The sequence below is a fragment of the Manis javanica genome, chromosome 7 (genome assembly GCF_040802235.1).
Source record: "Manis javanica isolate MJ-LG chromosome 7, MJ_LKY, whole genome shotgun sequence".
Lineage (NCBI taxonomy): Eukaryota > Metazoa > Chordata > Mammalia > Pholidota > Manidae > Manis > Manis javanica.
In genome coordinates this window covers 110,905,711-110,926,772 of record NC_133162.1, presented here as the reverse complement: position 1 = coordinate 110,926,772, position 21,062 = coordinate 110,905,711, and the positions used below count along the sequence as shown (strand labels likewise).

Here is a 21,062-nt window from a genome sequence, read left to right as displayed (position 1 = left end):
TTCTCTCTTCCATTTTTATCCCCTGTTCTAATGTGTAACTACCAAACTGGTATTCCCTTGTCTTATTTCCCAGCACTTTCAGTTTATCCTTTCACAGTATGCAGTTTTATATTCTTGAAATTCATATTAATTATATGAATATCCTATTAAAATTAACAAAGAAGAACACTTTTGCTAGATTCTATAAGTACACAGTCTGTATCCATCAGGGATCCATTCAAGTGCTGTTACCATCTGGTATCTGTAGGTAAGTAGAAATGAATATTCAGGCGCTGCCATTAAAAATGAAAATTGTCCAGACATAGGAATACCAAATCTTACCACAAACTAGTCATTACTCCCTACAATTTCTTGAAAGGGAAATATGCAAAAAAGGACAACACAAACTGAGGCAAAGCAATCATTTATTAATTAGCTAATCATTTGGATCAAAGGAGAATTCCAATGAGCTGTGTTCACTGGATATGTGGATAACTAACATGATAATATGAATAATGTGAAAACTAACTTATTTTCATATGCTACAGTTGTCTTATCCATTTTTTCACCCTTTAACCTAATTTTAAGTCTGAGTTTTAGATTTTAAATTCAATATGAAGTCAGTCCACAGCATATGTACATGTATGTATACATGTAGAGAGACAGAGAGACAGAGACAGAAGAGGAGACAGAGAACTTTGAATGGGCAGATCCATAGCAGGTTCTGAGCATACAATGTTGAATAAAAACAAATATGACCTTTGTGTTCTTGATGGTTATAATATACTTAGTAAACAGAACTTAAGAACTTACCATTATATGTGTGTGTGTTTGAATCTGTTTTATTCAAGTGAAATAAAGAAAGGTGTTGTTTACAAAAAGTACAGAATGCCATAAGATTATATCCGGCAGACCTAATTGACTTTGGAAAGGCAGGAAAGGTCTCTGACAGGAATTGACATCTAAGTTAAAGAGTAAAGCCAGGATTAGAATAGAATGGCAGAAATTTTTTCAGATAAGATATATGAAATACATCTTTAGAATGGGCAGGATGAAAGGAAAAAAAAACATGCAGATTAAAGAACTGAAAGGTGGCCAAGATATTGGAAGTGGAGAAGTCTACCACTAGATGAAGCTGGAGAGATAAGCAGAGACCAGGTCATGCTGGCCATTGTTGGTAATGTTAAGAATATGAGATTTTATTCTAATTTTTATCAGCAGCTGTAAGAAGATTTTATAATGGGTTTTCACTTTTCATTTTAATAAGATCCTTTGGCTACTATAAGGATAGTGGTTAATGAGAAGTAAGAAACAGATATGAATGATAGGTCTCCGGATAAGAGTTGATGGTGACTTAGTTTAGGAAAAAAGGAAAAGAAACAGATAAATATATGGTTTAAGATATACTTTGGAAATAGGATTGGTGAAATGTGGTGATGAATTAGATCTAGAGGATAAGGTACAAAGTATAATGGATGAATGCCTGGTTTCTGGAATGAGCTATTGGGTAGAAAGAAGCATATTTACCAAATGGAAAAGTATGAAGGAGTACATTTGGTAAGAAAGAGCAAGAATTTAAAACTAGATATGTTAAATTTGAGATATCAAAAAGGCAATTATAAATATAACTATATATGAATTAGAAGTTGAGAAGACAGGTTAGGTAGGAGAGTTATTTAAAATCATGGAAACTTTCAAGATTTCCTATGAAAGAATTTAGAGATTCCAAGGGTGAACCTGGGAAGCTCCAGTTTAGAATCCTGGACCTGACACAGAAAGAGGTGTTAGGCAGAAGTAGCTGAGACAAAGCAGTCAGGTAGGAAGAAAACCAAGAAGAGTGCTAAGAGAAAGAGACTCGAAATGGAAAAAGGGATTGAGTTGGTGGGATGTTACGGAGAGGTCAATAAGTAAGGATTAAAAAAGGTTTAGTCACGTGAAAATAACTGGCAACCTCTAAGTTAAAAAAAAATGGACTTGGAGGACTAAAGGGAAAATTAAGTTAGCTTATATGAACAGTTCTTTGGAGAAGGCTGCATGTGAATGGAACATGGAGAGAAGGGGCTATATATGTACGATGGTTGAGGTTCAGAGAAAAGCTGTATCTGTTTTAGGATGATAAACAGAGCAAGTGTATATGTTGAAGGTGAGATATGGTAGAAAAGGAGAAGTTGAAAAGACAGAAGAAGGGAAATTTTAAGAGAACTTTCAAGTTTTAGAGAAGGAGATGGGATGAATATATGTGTTTGCCTTGTATTGGTCTAAACATATTGGCAGATGCTTCCTTCTGTATTTACAACGGGAGAGGGTAGAAAGAATTGATGTAAATATATATGGGTTTTAGCTGGAACTATAAGAAATCTAAATATGCTGCTTCTCAAATTGCTCTAACTTCTTTACACAGTAAAAGGCAAGATCATCCTTTGAGAGTCTGGTGGGTAGAATGGAGTGAATTAGAGGGCTGAGGATGGTGGAGAAGAAATGGAAAAGAAAAGGTGAAGGATGGTTGATGGAGAGGAAATGGAGAGACCCAGTGGGGTCTCAGTGAAATCAAGAGTTGTTGCAGTGGGACCACAGAGCAAAACAGATAAAACACATAATCAAATGGAACAATAAGATACCCTTTGTATGAAGGTATTATCTCTTTTGGTGGAGGTGTAACTTCTGGTGGTAACAAACAATGTATTGCTCATCACCATGGAAATGTATAATTGAAGTTGTGCTGGAAATAAAAGGCCATAGCAAGGAGGTCAAGAAAATAAGAGATAAAGTTGTGAATCTATTTTCCTATAGATATTGGAATTACTGGCTTCCCTAGCTTGCTATAATCAGCAAGACAGTAAGCTAGGTAGTGAATCTTAAATAAAAATACCGAGCTACAGGAGTTAGGAGGTTGGTAGATGATTCCATGAGGACAGGTACTGTGAGTGATGCAACCTGTTTGTGAAACCCTCAAAAAGCAGATGTTACAAGATAAGAGGAGAGTAATATTCTGGAATCACTATTGGGGATGGCACTGATTTTACATCTTTTATTAGGAGTCCATATTTTCAGTGACTGCTGGGAAAGGATGACCTCAGGAGCTGCTAATTTTCAGTAAAGAAAAAAGGTAAAAGGAACCTTCAGAGTATAGTCTTAGGATATTGGGAAGTTTGTGATAATGGAGTAGGAGTTTCACGGGGCAGATCAGAAGGGTTTGAGTGGGAAGAGAGGAGGTGGAATCAGGCACAGAATGTTAGGCTGTGCTGCACTTTGAGCAGAGACCTGCATAAACACGGGTGACAATGTTGAAAGACGTGTTAGATAAAGATGGGTTCATAAGGTTACATTAGCCTGAGAATAAGGACCGGCAGCAAGTTGAAATGTGAAGCCAAGTGTGTCATTATCTTTTAGGTGGTTGAGTTTGGCAGTTGCAGTTAAGTGTAGACATGGTTGGTAGGAATGAATGAGAAATCATAAACCAAATGGTTCTTTCCTTGGAGAATAGGGCAATGGATTGAAAGCATTCCCTTGTTGTAATGGATTATAAGCAAGCAATTTGGAGCAGGCTTTTTCTTGCTGATAGAGCCAATGCTCTACCCTCAGATAATGACAATCCAGGGACAGGTTGATTAGGTGTTTTTTTTCCACTGTATCCCAATCTATGTTAAACATTGATAGAATATCTATGTGATAAGGATAAAAATAAATAATAATAATAATAGTGTGCAAATCTTTCTATTCCTCAACTTTTTTTTATCATTCCCCTTTTACAAGGGTACGTTTATTACTTGCTAAATTAACTCCTGGCTACTAGAATATGGAAAATGAAAAACAAATGGAAAGAAAAGCCTAAGAGACTAATTCAGTTAAAATAATAAAAAAGATGAGTTGAGGCAATATAGAAGTGCGTTGGGATTGAGATGGGCTGTCTTTGAGTTTGGAGAGAGGTTAGCCAGATTGAATTGGAGAAGGACATTTGGAAGTCTGTGGTTTGTTTAATACACCGAATTTAAAAGAAATGAAGAAAGATGATTTTTAAATCATTACACTTTCTGCTCATTACTAATCTCCTTTTTCTTTGTGTTTTCATGGAGACTGCAGAAAAGATGTCAGATGCCTTCTATTTATGCCAAATTGATAGATTTCAGATGAGGTTACATGAGGGTTACATGTGAAAATTGGAAGTTATTTTTGCTTTCTTTAGAGTTAACACTTCAGTATAAAATATTTCCTAAAGCAGTATGATATTTTGATTGTTCAAAATCTTCAGAACAAGAATTTTGTGAATCTTAATAGAACATTAAGCAATGTAGTGCTTTACTCATGGCACTTTCATTTCCAAGTGCAGAAAACCACTGAAGCTAGCTCAGATGTATAGAGAGTTCATGAGGGATATGGAACATTTTGTGTGTTCACATAACTAAGGACAGGAAGGAAAGGTGGCTGCCTGAGGCCTGGTGAATCCCTCTCTCAAGCACTACATGGCTTCTTTCCCCTCATCCCTCTGTCTCACGGCCGCACTTCTGCACCTATGCTCTGCTATTCCTCCTCTCAGGCCCCGCCACCTGCTCACATTACCCAGGTCAGCCCAGCTGCCCACTGGGTGAGCTGCACACTCTGTAGATTGGACCATTGAGAGGAGAGTTCCTCGTGATCCAGTCAGCCTATGATTTGGTTTCATTTGCATCACAGGTTCCTCCTTGGTCTAATTACCTGTGAACAGGAAGGAGGGGAATGACATTGGCACATAAAGCAGCCCTTTGCAGGAATAATACCTGGGTGGGGCAGGTTTAGGTAAATAAGGATGTTGAACCGGTCAGCCACATAGACTGACATATCTAATAAACGTACACTTGTAGCGGAATCATTAGTGGGGATGTTTCCAGAATATAGAGTGAGTAACTGAGCACTGGAGTCTTTATGTCCAGTTTAATTTCTGGGTGTTCATGTATGAACTGAAAGCCAAGTGCAAGAGAGGTTTTTCAAACAATGAAAGCAAGTAAAAATCAATAAATAACTGTCTTGTTCAATCTTGGCTAGACAAATGAAATAGTTTAATTGTTCATCAACCCCATCCCTTTAGGAGCAGTAGCTGATAGAATTTTTGAATTTAAACCTCTTACTCCAGAGACTCATTACTCTTTCAGATTTGCAATTGCATTTTGGAATTGTGATGTTCAGTATTTAATATTTCTAATTTAATTCTGAGTATACTTTAATTACCCTGTATAATGTGGTAAATGGCTTTCTTGTCCAATTTTCTTATACACAATGGAAGAAAAAAATCAAATTTTGTTACTATTGATGTTGCTTGGGTAACACAATGATTCTAAAAACAAGACTGAACAATAAAGCTTCTAATGTGATCCTTGATAAGGAAAATGCATATCATTTTCCTGAAATATAGTTATCTGTATTAATACATGATCAATGAACATAGAAGATTTGCTAGGCCTTAATCAAAACAATGATTTTTTTTTTGTTTAAATTGGCAATCTGTGGCCCCTACTTTCATGTCTCATTCCTCTCTCATATATAACCTAACAAAAATCTTGTTATCTAACCTCATGTTTAAGCAGTTAAAAAGAATGGTAGGTAATTTCATTGTGAGAACTCTGAAAAATTTCTAAATTCTATCATTCATCTACAGCCTAAATGTTAGGGATAGGGATGGTGACAAAAAAACAGGGTTGACTGTGAAGTTCAAGGTTGTGGACAGTACTCTGATGTGTTTAAATTCCCCTTTGTCCTTTTGGACAAAGTACAGAAGTACAGAGGCATCATTTAAAATGGGCATCACTGGCAACAGTGAGTCTTTTTATATAATTTAAGGGAAAAAAAATACATGGTTTAAGATGTCAGTATGTGTAACGATTGCTTTTCTTTAGAGTGTGTGGAGGAAGATGATCGGAGCCATACCTCCATAAGCCCAGTGCTCTGTCACTGACTGTGACTGCTCCCTTTGTGACTTCTGATGTATGTCAGGCAACTTTACCAACAATGCTCAAGTTTCTGGCAATTTTCAACTTCATAAGACTTAATTTATCTATAATAAAACAGGACTACTTATATAATCAACAATGATGTCAGATATGGTTTCCTGTATCTGATGAGAGAAGGGAGACAAGATGTTAAACACCTATTTACTACAGATGCTGAGTTGTAAGAATAATGAGCTGGATGAATAACAGAAAGTGTGAAAGAAATGCTCCTGTCCTTTACTAACCAATAGTCAGACACATCTTAGAAATACAGACAGTAGTTGGGATATTATTTGAATTTAAATTTTTGTGTTAGCAGCCATCAGATAGAATGGCATTCAAAAAATAAGTAAAGAACAGAAGAATAACAATCTCAGCTTAATTTCTCCTTTATGCTGGAGAATAAAATATAATTGATACCACAAGAGAATAAATGTCATTATATAAAGCATGAGGGAATGGGGCACAGGACAGATCTGGAATGGTCTCCCACATCCACTGGGAGTTCCACAGGCAGAGTGCTGTCCTGGGGGTCCTGCTGTGTTAGAAACAGCCCAAGGTACTTGGGTCCTGGAGAAAGGAGAGGCTGAAAGCCTGACTCAGGACTCTGGGAGTTAAGAGATAAAAGTTTAGAAAATATCGAATAAAATGGAGAAATGAGATTCCAAACCACCATCTGTGCTCCTTCTTACAGAATTTCTGAGAGCAGAGTGTAGGCTTACCCATGGTTTCTAAGCCCAAGGTCGGTAACAATAAAATACAAAACTATTGCATTTCAGTTTAAAAGCATAACATAATCTACTTTTGAGAGGCAAACTCAAAATAGGGCTTTTTTTTCAAAACAACTCTATACCCTTTAGAAAGGTAATATGAAAAACAAAAAATTCTATATAGGACATTGGTCAACATGCAAAATTAGAATAAAAACTATACATCATATCAGTATTAAAAGTATTGGTTTTGACAGGTGAACTGTGGTGTGCGAGTGAATGCCCTTGCACTTATGGGATGCAGGCTGAAGTTCTTGGGTGTACGTCATGATATCTGCAACTTACCATCAGACAGTGCGAGACAGTACTAGAAATAGAGGAACAAAAAGTGAACAAATGGTGAATCTAGGTGAAGGACATAGGCATTCGTTCTGCTATTCTTATAATCTGTTATAGAATACTATTCTTATAACTTTTCTGTTAATTTGAAATTATTTCAAAATAATGAGTGAAAAACAAAAGTCATGACAAACATTTGTGTTAATGGCTCTGACACTGGCTAACCACGTGGACTTTGAGCCCATTTCATCTGTAAAATAGAAATAACCTGCCCCTTTTATCTCACAGCTAATTATAAGGATCAGTGAGATACGGGAGCTCACCGAACACTATTTACTTTTTCTAGGATTTAGACCAATATTTTATAGGAAAGAAGTTTTTCAACCCAGCAACACTTATATCTCAAATGAAATTTAGTTAGATTTTAGATAAGTTAAAACCTTAGCTTTCATTTATTAGTTATAATACAGCCATGCTTCAATTAAAGAACACCCTGGGAATAAAGCTTTTCTCTGTAACAGCAGTAGGAAATTTTAAACTAAAATTAAGCAGCACTAAAACAAGCAAAGACACACCTATGTAATCATATGACCAAGGGTACCTACTGCTTGCAGTTTTGTGGTCTTAGTGCTATTATCCTGGAGAACTCTTTCATTTCTTGCATTTCAATTATAAGTAAAGAGAGCTCATCATTGTATTCTGTAGTGTACGAAGGTTCAACTTGGTGTAAAGAACATCTTTCACTCCTGCATTGGCCACTCATTATTCTGCAATGCGCTGGGGGTACAAAGACAAAATCTAACGCAGGGCCACTTCACACACCAAAATTCTTCCTGTTTTTTTATTTTACACTTCCATTAAGCAGTAAAATTTTGATGAATCATATATTCGTGTTCATACTTTGGTTGAAACTTATTCACATAGCATTATCTCAACTGTACTTATTATGACCTGGAATAAATATGAGAATCATTTGTATTATTCCTGAAATTGTAGGTGAATATCACTGAAAAATTTTTGAAAAATAAATTGCATATTTCTTACTTCCTTCATCACCGTCTGGTTTACTTTTCCCCCATAACTAAACTTCTCCAACAGAAATACCAAAAATTACTAGTATTTTAACAAAAACCAAATTGTATGGCATCTTTATAAGCTGTATTCCTTTTTTTTAATGTTGTGAAATGAATGAACAGGCCAGCCTCCCCAGTCCTTTATCCTGAAACTTCTCTCCCTTAGACCTCTAAGAAAGTCAATGTTATCTCCTGACCATAGACTCTGATCACACTTGGTCTTCTTTCTCCAAAAGCATGCCTCCAAGGTTCTTTTCTTGGCATTCTTCATTTTTTTTTCCTTTTGGGATTGAATCTAATTAAGTAATCTCAAGATGACTTCAGAGAAGTCTCATCTTTGCTCTTCAAAAACCATATGGCTAGTTGCAATCACCTGCTTCATCACTCTCTATACGTGGTGTATACATTCTTCACTCACTATACAGAGTGGGCCAGAGTCTCCAGATCTTTATGTTCAAAGCCAAGCTACCTGCACAAGAGCATCTTTTCAGCACTCTGTGTAATGGACCAGTCAGAAAAGGAAGCTATAAAAGGAGAGGCATTTTGATATATGATCAGAAAGAGAGCTTCATATAACAGGAGTAATGGGAAGTGTTCTAAGTAAGAAAGAGAGAAAATAGGTTATAGTAACTTGAGATAGCTAGGAACAAATTGATTTATAAGAAAGAGGAGATGAAAGGTAGAAGCAGCGGGAGAGAGAGATAGAGCCTGAATGTGTGTGTGCAACTAGTTTAGAAGCAGAGGTTTAAGCGTTTAAGCATAGCAGCATATGCCCTTTTATTTATTTTTCACTAGAGTAGATAGCTCTTCACCTGAATGCCAGTTGAAAAATAATTTTAATTTACTATGATTAAATGATCTTTCAGGAATATTTGGGGAAATATATGCTCACAATAAAATGTAGCTCACACCATCACAGGACAGTATGCATTAACGTTTAAAAATTAGTCAAAATCTCCTACAATAGAAAGACCTAAATTAAAATTTAAATAGCACTTTTTAACTTGAAAGAAGCCTTATACTGTTAGATAATGCAAAGATATTGAGAAAAGTAGCTAAAAACTAATTCACCAAGTTTGTAAAATCAAATATTCAATTCTCTAGGTAATCTTAATTTTTCTCAGTCACTGTAAATCAGATTATTCTTGAGATTGTATTTAAGTCAAAGAAAGATGGTCTTCTATTTACAAATGTAATTTATTCTCATGAGCAAGTAATCTTGTTAACATAATGCAGGCTAACTGAAATTGATTTGTGTTTACCAAACCTAGTGAATGCTAATCAAATACTAGACATTGAAGTATTGGACGTATTTAAATCTTTGACAGACTCTTAGTGCGACATAGAATGATTTTTGTCTCAGGGTCACATTGCTCCTTAACCTTTTCTTCAAAATATATAAAGAAAAAGTGAGGAGAAATGGCCTGCATTTCCTTTATGAAATTTTTTGATTTAGGAATATTTAGGAGAATTTAGGACTGGTTGGTGGGCAGGGGGACAGATTACTTATATTTTATTTCCTTCGCTGCAAACAGCACATTTGCTTTTCCATCTGCTTAATTCCATTCCAGGTTTGTTATTCTCTATCACTCATAGCATCAATGCGCCCCCCATAATAGCTTTTATAGGAGACAGACGTTACCCGGCAATTTGAAAAGCAGGTTGAAGATAAAGGCTGATAGCTCATATGTCCTGGCCTGGTGACCTGGCTCACTTCTGAGGATTATGCCGAATGGGCTGCATGCATCTCCTGTGGTGTATGTGTATCGGCTCTAGGAGGCTTAAAGAAACATTTCCTCTAATACAAAAATAAACCCACCATAATCATTCATTTGGGGAAATTTTACAGTTGTTGGTTAACCTGCTCCCTTATGCTCTGCAATATTCATTAGCAGATTTCTCTGTTTATGAGTGATATTATATGGAAATGGTTATGGGATGCTAACAGATGTAACCACTGACATAAATTAGAAGGAAAAGTTCTGTTTTTTTACAGATGGTTCTATTGAATCTGCTCCCTGCCCCCCTCCACTTTAACATTTAGTTTTCTTTCAACAGAAAACTTTTCTTTACTGACTATGGGAATGTGGCCAAAGTAGAGCGATGTGACATGGATGGGATGAACAGAACAAGGGTGATCGATTCAGACACAGAGCAGCCGGCCGCACTGGCACTAGACCTCGTCAACAAATTGGTTTACTGGGTCGATCTTTACTTGGACTGTGTGGAAGTAGTGGACTATCAAGGAAAAAACAGACATACTATCATTCAAGGAAGACAAGTAAGTACAATTTTGTTAGAATATGCAACTAAGGTAATAAAACAAATGGTATCATACTAGAAAGAAGACCCAAAATTTGAATTGCAATGTTGGAAATTTCTTAGCAAGCAACAATGGGTCATAAAAATTGTGATGCATGTTTGTGGGATAATGTTCTTTGCACAGTGCATTTTGTAATATTGGAGATGCCTCTCACTCCCACCTTCCCTCTGTTAAAAACAAAGCACCCAAATGGAAAACCAACGAAAATAAAACAAAAAAAAAAAACAACAAACAAGCAAAAACAAAAATATTAGTAAGAAAGGAAAATAGTATAATAGGACAGATGTTATAACCTACTTACTAAACGCTAAGTAATTCATTTGTAGTGAATTGAACTATCATGGGTCCCATGTGGCATTGGACGTATTTTGTTAACAAAATCAAGTGCCGGTTCACAAAGGTATCTTTATTATTGTAATAGGTTGGATTAAATAATGCTTTCTCTTGTATTAATGTACTTCCTAAAACAAGAATTCTGTGAAAGTCACTGAGGTCAAAGTTTTTCCTTTCCTGAATTACAAGTTTTTGTAAATAACAGTAAACACCTAAAGGAGGTCTATAAATGGAGTTAAGTCCTTTCTCACTAATGCTCGGTTTCAAATTCACCTTTCCTTCACTAATTGCCCTCATTTCTTGTGAGAGTCTTATTCCGTGAACCTGAAATATGTGAATCTCTGCTTCTTTTGCAGTTTAAGACAAAAATATTCTGTAATCTTTCTTTAAAGTTACTTTTCCTTTCTAATCAGCTTTTCACAATGAAATTCTGTCCCTGTCCTTGCAGATAAACAAGTGCACTGATTCCGGTAGTTTAAAAATAGTGCCCAATATTAGAGGCGAAGCCATTTATTTCTCTCTCACCTTCAGTTGTCCAAAAACCTTGATTTCTTTAGAAACCGTTATTTATGACCTTCAGAGGACTTAGACTCTAAAATAATTATGATGGACCTTTGTATCTATTCACAATTAAAATTTTAGTCCACCAAACAAGTATAAGGAATTCAAATGATTTTCCTTATGACAACTTTAAAAAGTTTTTAATGTCTGAAGTTTTTAATTATCCTTTTTTTTTCCAGCTCTTTTACCTATGTTTAGCTAGCTCACTAAACAGATGCTTTGTCTGCCACTAAGTAATCCAACATAGATCAGTTTTTGAAGCATTTGGGCTGTAGGCAGAATAATCCAACCACCACTTCAAGCTCCTCCCACCTCTTCTGTGGGTAGTTAGCACAGCAGGTAACAATACACTTACTTTAGGAAAGTACAGACTCTTCTGAGGGAAAGCAGGGAGGCAGTGAGTACAATTTGATCTTTGCTGTATAACCATGTCTTCTAACCTGACCAGTCGTCCTCTCCATAGCCATGATTTCTGTCCTGGTACTTGGACTAGCAGTTATACAGAGAGCAATGTAGGTATGTTACAACCACACACTCCCAGAAGGATGGCCCCAACTTTTGAGCAAAAAAATGCATGAGATTAATAGTAATGGAAGGGTCCCACTTGCCTGTAATTTTTATAGGAAGAAAAGTATTGCTTAAGTCAAAATTGGATGGTTGGTGTACTTAGTGAATGTGATGTCAGCTGTGTGGAAAATGATATTAGCAAATACATATATGGCCTCTCCCCCTCCCCTGCCCTTCTCTCCTCTCTCCCTTCCTCCTTCCTGCTCTCCTGCCTCATACACACAAACACACACACACACACACACACACACACACACACACAAACACACATACACACACAAAAAAAGAAAACAAATATTGGAAACAACATAAAATAGAAAAATTTTATTTGGGATTTTAACATGAAATGACCCTCCCCATTAATTTTTCTTTCACTTTTAGTTTAGACTTGAAGAAATGAGATATGACCAAAAATAGCATCCAAAAGCCAGACTTCACATCCCATATGAGAGACCCAGAAATAGCAATGATGAATCATATATGTTAAGAAAATAACAAATCCAATGCTTTTTTGCTTAAAGTTCAGAATTGACAAGATTTCCTAATTAAAATAGAAAATTTTGCCACTTTGTTCTATAGAAATTTTTAAAGTCAAATTATACCTACTTTCTCAAGTCTTCTTAAGTATGTATCTATATTAAAGTGCACTGACATGCAATATAGTGCCAAAAAATAGTGGCAAAAGCTTTTTCATCAGATTCTCTACAGCATATCAATTGACAGCTCCATCATTCCCTGGACCATAACTTAAATTAAGTATAATGCAGGGAATACCCAAAGGGAGTGTGCCTAGCATGTGCCTTTGAAGGAGAAAGTCAGTATACTCATTCTTCCTCTGCTTCTGGAAGCTTTCCATGACTTCAAGATGTCTGTTCCTCCTTGCAATCCCTAAGACCTCTGCCAAGGAGAGTCACAGTGCTGAAGTGTCATGAGTAGAATAAATACTGTTTTCAAAGCAAATAGCCCTGTCTCCATTATGAATAGGCTTTAGAAAAAAATGACCCTCCCCATTAATTTTTATCTTTCACTGTTAGCTTAGACATGAAGAAATGAGATGACCCAAAAATAGCATGAGTAAATATTGACACTTTATTTACAGTTATTCCAAATATGTGATTTCATTATTATTTTGCTTGCTGGGACAAATATTAGTCTAATGTAACCTGCATTAAAAAAAGAATGGGATTTTGAACTAATGAAACAAATTTCAAAGGTGTTTCCTCATCAGCTCTTTCATAGGCCAGCTTTGCTGTCACAGATTTTATATATCCTTAACTATATAACAAGCAGCCCATACAAATACCTCAAATTTTATATAACAGTGCTATAAGCATATTATTGAATATATGCTTGAAAGTTTGGTTCTTACTAGATTTTGGAAAGTAGCTACTGAGCATGTTTTCCCAATGAAACATGAATAAACTCTTCCACACATCTGGAACTGCTTTATCTGGTACTGCGTGTTTTATTCTCAGAGAAAAATTTTAATTGGTGAAATGTTGAATTCTTTGAGAGAAAATAGATAATATGCTTGTGACTTTCCAACTATGGGAATTTTCCACAGCAGTAAATAGCAACCAGTTTTTCTTTCAAGTTGAAAGCAGCATAATTAAAAGTCATACTTATCTTTGCCCCACTTTATAGGTCAGACATCTTTATGGTATAACTGTGTTTGAAGACTTTTTGTATGCAACCAATTCTGATAATGTCAATATCATAAGGATAAACCGATTTAATGGCAGTGAAATTCATTCATTAATTAAAATGGAAGATGCTCGTGGAATTCGAATCTATCAAAAAAGAGCTCAGCCAACAGGTAAGATCCAAGACTTCTTTAGAGTCTCCATAATGGTGGATTGAATGGGGATGTAGTCCTTATGCTTTTGTATGGTGTTGAAGGAGGTGACTCATAAATTCTGTATTTGGTAGCAAAGTATACATGTCTGCTCAGTAAAATGGAATAGAGCCCCCTCCACAAGTCTAAATGACAAATCATTCAGTTCCTAGTGATTCATTTCTACAGCCATAGAATTGAAATGATGGCTAGATTTATATTCAGGAAGGAGCTTTCAATTGTGATATATATAGACAGAAAACTCAGATGCCAAAATGCTAAGGATTTTTTTGTTTTGTTTTGTTTTTGCTGTCATTCTGAGAGACAAATTTTTAATCAGGTGACTTCCTTTTTAGTATCTGTCCTTTTTTTTTCTTTGGGGTTTCTTGATGTAGCATCCCATTTGTTCTTTAACACATATTAATTTGAAACTTTTATTGAGAAGTTTGCAATGTTTCTAAGTATTTCTCAAAAATATGAACTAGTAATTTTCCATTTTGGGTCAGTGATGCTTATTCATCAATCCAGTTTAGGCTCAGTCTTATAAAATGTGACATACAAAACCCACCACCCAAAATATCCATCCTCTTTTTGTGCTTTAAATTAAAATTAATTTAGAATTATATAAACATTAACAGATTCAATTGATGTAATGTGTTGTTGTCACAAATATATTTATAGTAAATTCATACTTGGAATTCTCTAGGTACCAGTAGCGTTTGATATCAGCACTTATTCATTCACTAATGATTCACTGGCCATTTACTATATATCAGGAACTATTCTACATAGAGCAGTGACTAAAATAGACAAAATAAAAACTTATGAGATTTACATCCTAGGTTAGAAGATATAATTTAAAAAATAGCAAAGTAAATCATTACTGTATTAGAAGATAACAAATACTATAGAAAAATATAAAGCATATAAGGAGGATAAGGAATGTTAGGGATGGGGATAGTTTGCAATTTTATATTGGATGGTCAGAGAAGTCCCATTGAAAAGATTAATTGAATGAAGACTTGAAGTAACTGAGGAAGAGAGACACAAGCATGGCAGGTGGAGAGGTGACTATGCACAAGACAATGAGGGAGAGCGTGTTTAGATTGTTCAAGGAACAACTAGAAGACCTGTGTATTTAGAATAGAGTATACAAGGACAAAAGAACTCGGAAATGAGGTTGGGGAACTGCAAGAGGACCCAAACAAATGGCCCTATTGACAATTGTAAACATGTTTGTACTTTTAGTGAGCTGGGAGTCCTTAGGAAGAAGAGTCATCTCATAATTTGAATGGCTTTGTAAAGGAATCAGTATGGCAACTGTGTGGACAATAGGTTGTGGGGACAAGGGTGGAAGGTTAGAAAGGATGGTGAATTGGACTAGGATGGTAGCAGTGAAGGTGGTGAGAAGTAGTTATATTCAAGTTATATTGAAAGGTACTGCCAACAGGACTTCCTGATGGATTGGAGGTGGGGAGTAAAAAAAAAAAAGAAGAAGAAGAAGAAGAAGTAAAAAATGATGACAATGTTTTGAGCTGAGCAATTCAAATAATTGAGTTATTCTGAGATTAGGGAACCTAAGTTTGGGGCAAATTTGAGGGCAAAGAAAGTATAACTCACATTTATTTCAAATATATATTATGAATTCAGTTGGAGATATCAAGGAGGTATTTGAACATACAAGTCTGGAGTTCTGGGAGAAGTCCAGGATAGAGATAGCAATTTGGGAGTCATTGGCATATGGATGACATTTAAAGTCATACAAATGGACGTGGTCACCAAGGAAGTAACTATAGATAGGGAAGAGAAGAACTGCAAATAATAGACTCTGGGACACTCCACTGAGAAGTCAGATGGAATGGGAGGAACCAAGATAGGAGACTGAGAAGAAGCTTGTTAAATCTACTGGCCATTGCATTTAGCAGCTGAAGCTTATAGGGATCTGATGAGAGCGGTTTTGTGGTAAAGTGAATGTCTGGGTAGAGTGGGTCTGAGAGACAGGTAGCAAAGGAATTGTAGAAAATGGGCATCGATAACCTCGAGAAGTGGCAAGGGAAGGCTGAACAGGGAAATGGGGAGCTAACTGAGGGATTGCTGTGGGAATTAAGGTTAAGACAATAAATTTTTCCCCTAAGATGCAATGGAAAGGGCAGAAATAATGATGAAAGAAAGTGGAGTGTTGCTGAGTATGTGAGAAGAGATCTGATCTAGTATAGAAATGGAGTGAGACTGGCAAATAAAAGCAACACTGTGTGAAAAACTAGTTCAGACTACATTTCACTCATCTTTTCATTTAGAGAATGAGGCATATGAAAATCATGTGGCATGAATTTTAAAAGCATTGCAGTTTTATTATTAAAAGAAAATTGCCAAGTTATTCATTATACTTTCAAATGGTGATAAAAAAGAAATATAATCACAATAATATATAAAATCTTACTGACATTATTTCTACTGTAGCCTTTTCTCTTTAATCCATCTTTCCTTCTCTCATCCTCTCCATATAATACTTTCCTATTTTTTTCTTCTCTAACTTCTATGCTCATGAAATATTCTCTACTCCTCAATCTCCATGCACAAATTCTGCCCCCTTTTGACAATTACAATATCACACACACCCACACACACAGTTCATTTTGTGGTAAGTTTCTCAAATGGTCATGGCCACAAAATTGAGAGAAAAATATTTTTTTCTCAGTGTTTCTCAATAAAGACAGCCACTGAATCGTATTTCTTCTAGGTTGGTACCCATATAATGGACTCTTTAAAAAGAAATCCTTTCTCTGCTCATCACCTACCCTGTGACATTTTTACAGTGCCTTTTTATATTTGTAAGGAATGAATGTTTTAAAAAAGTACAAGTATATACCAAAAAATCATATTACTTTTATTTTGCTTATATGCAAACAAATTAACATAAAAGCATTTTATTTATTAATTATATATATTTTTAATATAGCCTGAGGAGCATTTTGGCAAATCCTTACCTTTTCTTTTATGAGGTTTGAACTTTTTTCCAATTGATTAAGGCATTAAACAGTTTCATGTGTAGGTTTTTACAAGGATTCCCTCTTTTTGCACTGTGAAAAGTTTTGACATACTGATGCACATAATTATCTTGTCTTCAGAGAATTTCAAGTGCACTGTTTGTTATGTGTTGCAGTCAGAAGCCAGGCATGTGAAGTGGATCCATATGGAATGCCAGGGGGATGTTCACACATATGTCTGCTCTGCAGCAGTTACAAAACACGGACCTGTCGCTGCAGGACTGGCTTCAACTTGGGAAGTGATGGCAAGTCGTGCAAAAGTATGTTGTTAAAATAAAACATTTTGCCAGCAGCTATAGCTTCAAAATTTGGTTTTTAGTACCATTTAGCAGCGTCGACATCAGTTATTACATGAGATTTCATCAGGTGAAATTTGCCTGCAAATACATACCAGCCATGTTTCTCAGTATTTAGTGTGTGTGTGTGAGAGAGGGAGACAATGTGAATGAGAAATTGAATCAGGCTGTAAAGGCACTAAATTTGTAGATCTTCAGAAACATCCTTTAGGGAAGATTTTTAGGAAGATCTTTTCCTTAATTCCTTAAAGTATGATTTTAATCTAATGAGCACAAATCATTGGTTGATCTGATTTTCTCTTATTTGAACCAAGATGCTACTGCTAGTAATAGGTGTGCTGTGTAGTCCAACAGAAATTCACGTAATGTTTCACCTTATCCAGCAACATTGTGGAGTGAATAAATAAATATAGGTAACCAGGGCTATACTAATTGGATACCAATCTGTATAACAATTTTACTGAAAACTTTATAGTATGTGTGTATATATATATATTTGAAATATTCCAGAATAATTTCATTGTTCTTTATTTAAAAAAGGTAACTTTTTTTAAATAAATGACTTTTGTAAATTTAAATAAAAAATTTTATACAAAGATTAGTTAAGGCCTTTATTTGGGGTGTTCATGATCAAATACAGTAGAATGGTCCTTACAGAAATAGAGTCAATTTAAGACTGTTGGTCTTTAAATGTCCCCCAAATGCTGTAATTTTTAAAGTTATAATGACTGTGTTTTACAGTATGTGTTTTGTCATAGCGATGGCTTTTTATTTCTGTCAGTGCTTCCTCTGGTCACTGTGCTGCCATCTCTTCTACTTATTGTCATGTACTTGCTGAGGACTATGAAATGAAGCCACTAATTGTTATAATTATTAAGTCCAATTGTTTAGAATCAATAGTAGAAATGCTTTTAAATAGTGAACGCAAGAAGCTCAATTGTAATAAAATATATGCATTTTAGTATTTTTTTTCTTTTCTAATTTTGTATTAAATTCTGTGAGTATAAAGATAGCAGGTCTCATGTTCAAGGATCTATAACTTACACGTACAACTATCAGCTCCAGTAATATGTCACAACTGATAATCCCTACTGGGAAACAAACGAAAAGCACAGTAACACCCTCTTCCTTGCCTGCTGATATACACAAAAGAAGAAGACTGATGTGGGAAAATTCAGTTTTTCCATTTAATGCATACCAGAAGAAGCGAAAGGTACCTCGTTTCCATATTTCAAACTTGAGCTAGTACATCTGATTTTAGGTACTTCAATCAAAACCAGAACTATGGCTATATTAGTATCTTTAAAGGTAGTTTTCATTTTCAGTTGTCTGTAATACAGGAAAACACTGAAAGAAACTTTAAAAGAGGTATATTGACTAAAAAAGCGACTAAAGAAACAACAGAGCAACTAGTTACCATTCTTATTTAAAACACACACACGTACATGCATCAGTGAAGTACCAGGTTTACAATCACCAGTTAAAAACATAAGCAAGAGCAAATATTAAGAAAAATAGGTGTGATGTAAACAGAGTTCTTAAGTGATGCAAATAGAATTGGAAATTGGCATCACTATTGGAAAGATATTTGATAAAACATATAAAAATAAATAAAATTGACAATATCCTTTAAGAAGTTACCCAATTTTGACTGAAGAATTCATTGTAAGTGTATTTATTTCCAGTGATAAAACCCAGACACACTAGAATGTCCAATAATGAGAAGTTGCTGATTATATGATAGTTCCTCTCTATAGAAGACCCCTATTTTTTAAAAAACAAAAGTATCTATACATGTAAAGTTGGTAAGAAATACTCAGGAATATTAATTTCTAAATGAATCTGTACTACTTTTAAATAATATAAAATACAGTTTTTAAAGAAAATACTCTTAAAAGTAGGTAGACACTAAAAAGCTGTAAGGGTAATGAAGATGTTAATATTATTTGCCCACTAATTCCATCTCTGGAAATGTGTAATAGATCATCTAAAAAAATGTATAAAATGCTAAGTTGAAAAATGCTTGTCTCAGTATTATTATTCTGATGAAAAGATAAAACCAACTGGTTAATGGTTTGGTGAATTATATATCATACTGATCATACTGAAAGCATATAAGGGTTAAAATGATGGATGAATACAGAAAATAATTCTGATGCTAAGTTTTAATTAAAGCATAATGTAAAATTGAATGCCCTCTTCTACAAATGACTGTGCATTAGGAAAATAGCTAGATAAATTAAATTTTAAATAGTCACACAATGGACTATAACACAGCAGTGAAAAATGAATGAATGATGAGTACAACAACCATGGGTGGAAAGCAAGAATGGTATAAGAACAAAATTAACTCACATAAGTTCACACAAGCACTTCAAATATGCAAAATTAAACAATCTACTTTTGGGAAATACATGTAATATATATGCTAAAACTTTTTTAAAATGTATGATGAGGACAATAATCAGGATATTGGGTGTCAGTGAGATGTAAGGGGGATGGGTTTGGGACATGTGCTTGCTTTCAAATGCTCTGGAAATATTCTTCAGATCTGTGCTAGGTACATGGGATTTGTTTTATTTTTATTCTTTATATATTAAATATATATTCATTAAATATTCATACACTTAATATATATTCATTAAATATTTATACACATTTAATAAATGTTCATATGCATTTAATATTCAATAACACTAATGTAGAAAGAAAATATATACAATAGTATAGTTTATATTAAGGGTTTTGAGCTTGTTACTAATTACTTATTTTTTCTTTTCCCTTCAGATTTTCTATAATGTAGTAATTTAACTCTACTAGGCATTTCACTTATGGTATTGTTGTCCAAAATATAATGAGTCATTTGCATACTCAGATTTATTAATAAAGCTTAATATGTTTTCTTTTTCATGTAGAGAATTTATTTCTGAATTATATAGACTAAACTAATTGTAGGATACCTTAACAATTGGAGAGACTTGCATATATTTTCATATAAAAGTCTGAAAGTGTCAATTTACTAAAAAACTACTTCAATTCTGGCATTTTAAACCAGAAGATAGTTTTTCTTTTTTCTTAGACTGGAGGCTGGGGGGCTGTGTTTGTTTTGTTTTGATTTTAATAAGCACTGTGTTATACAATCAGAGGCATCAACTTCTAACATTGTAATTAAGACATGCAGAAAAAAAGTTAGGCTGTAACTGGCACTGGATTTCATTTCTTAAAAAATAATAAATCGCACATTTAGACAAATGTAATATATTAGCACACAAGTATGTGATACTGTCTGATTTTTTTTTGTTTGCCTCTGAAAGTCTATAGATGCAAAGCAGGGTAATGCCTTAAATATTCTGAATCTTTAGCATTGTCAAACATAATGAATGCTGCAGTTAGCATCTCTAGAATGTGTTAGATAGATTGTAATGAATTGTAAAGTTAAATGTACCAGAAGTTGTAATAAATGTCCATTTTACAGTTTACAAGTTATCCAGTGATCTGTCATGTTTTTGATATATAGTTACAGACAAAAGAATAATTAACTAAGTATAACTCATTCAGTGAAGTAATTTCTGTTTTAATTAAAGTAATCCAATTAGCTGGCCTTCTTGCACCAAGATACATTTGGCATATTTTAGACTTTAATTTTTGGTATCGAATTTAAAAAACAGTAATTGTGCCAGTTAATTAAATCGTGGCATTATGCAGTGTAAAGAAGATTAGGCAGCATCAGTTGTTTATGTTTGTAATCTTTCTTCTCCAGGACCAAAGAATGAATTGTTCCTCTTTTATGGGAAAGGACGCCCAGGAATTGTTAGAGGAATGGATTTGAATACCAAGATAGCTGATGAATACATGATCCCCATTGAAAATCTGGTAAACCCTCGTGCTTTAGATTTTCATGCAGAAACCAATTATATCTACTTTGCTGATACCACCAGTTTCCTAATTGGCCGGCAGAAGATAGATGGCACAGAGCGAGAAACCATTCTGAAAGATGGTAAGTCACAATATGTAACATAAACATCGAACTGCTCAGAGAT

The 21,062-nt window shown here is 34.7% G+C and overlaps 1 protein-coding gene across 6 annotated transcripts in view; it reads left to right on the top strand.

The window, feature by feature from the left end:
- LRP1B (LDL receptor related protein 1B) overlaps positions 1-21,062 on the top strand; it is a 1,876,014-nt gene that overhangs the window by 1,026,476 nt on the left and 828,476 nt on the right. For all 6 annotated transcript variants that reach the window (XM_073241389.1, XM_073241391.1, XM_073241392.1 and 3 more), the window contains exons 8-11: positions 10,120-10,342; positions 13,490-13,661; positions 16,843-16,986; positions 20,783-21,019. In XM_073241389.1, the coding sequence (XP_073097490.1) occupies positions 10,120-10,342; positions 13,490-13,661; positions 16,843-16,986; positions 20,783-21,019 (776 nt within the window). The remainder of the gene's footprint in view (positions 1-10,119; positions 10,343-13,489; positions 13,662-16,842; positions 16,987-20,782; positions 21,020-21,062) is intronic.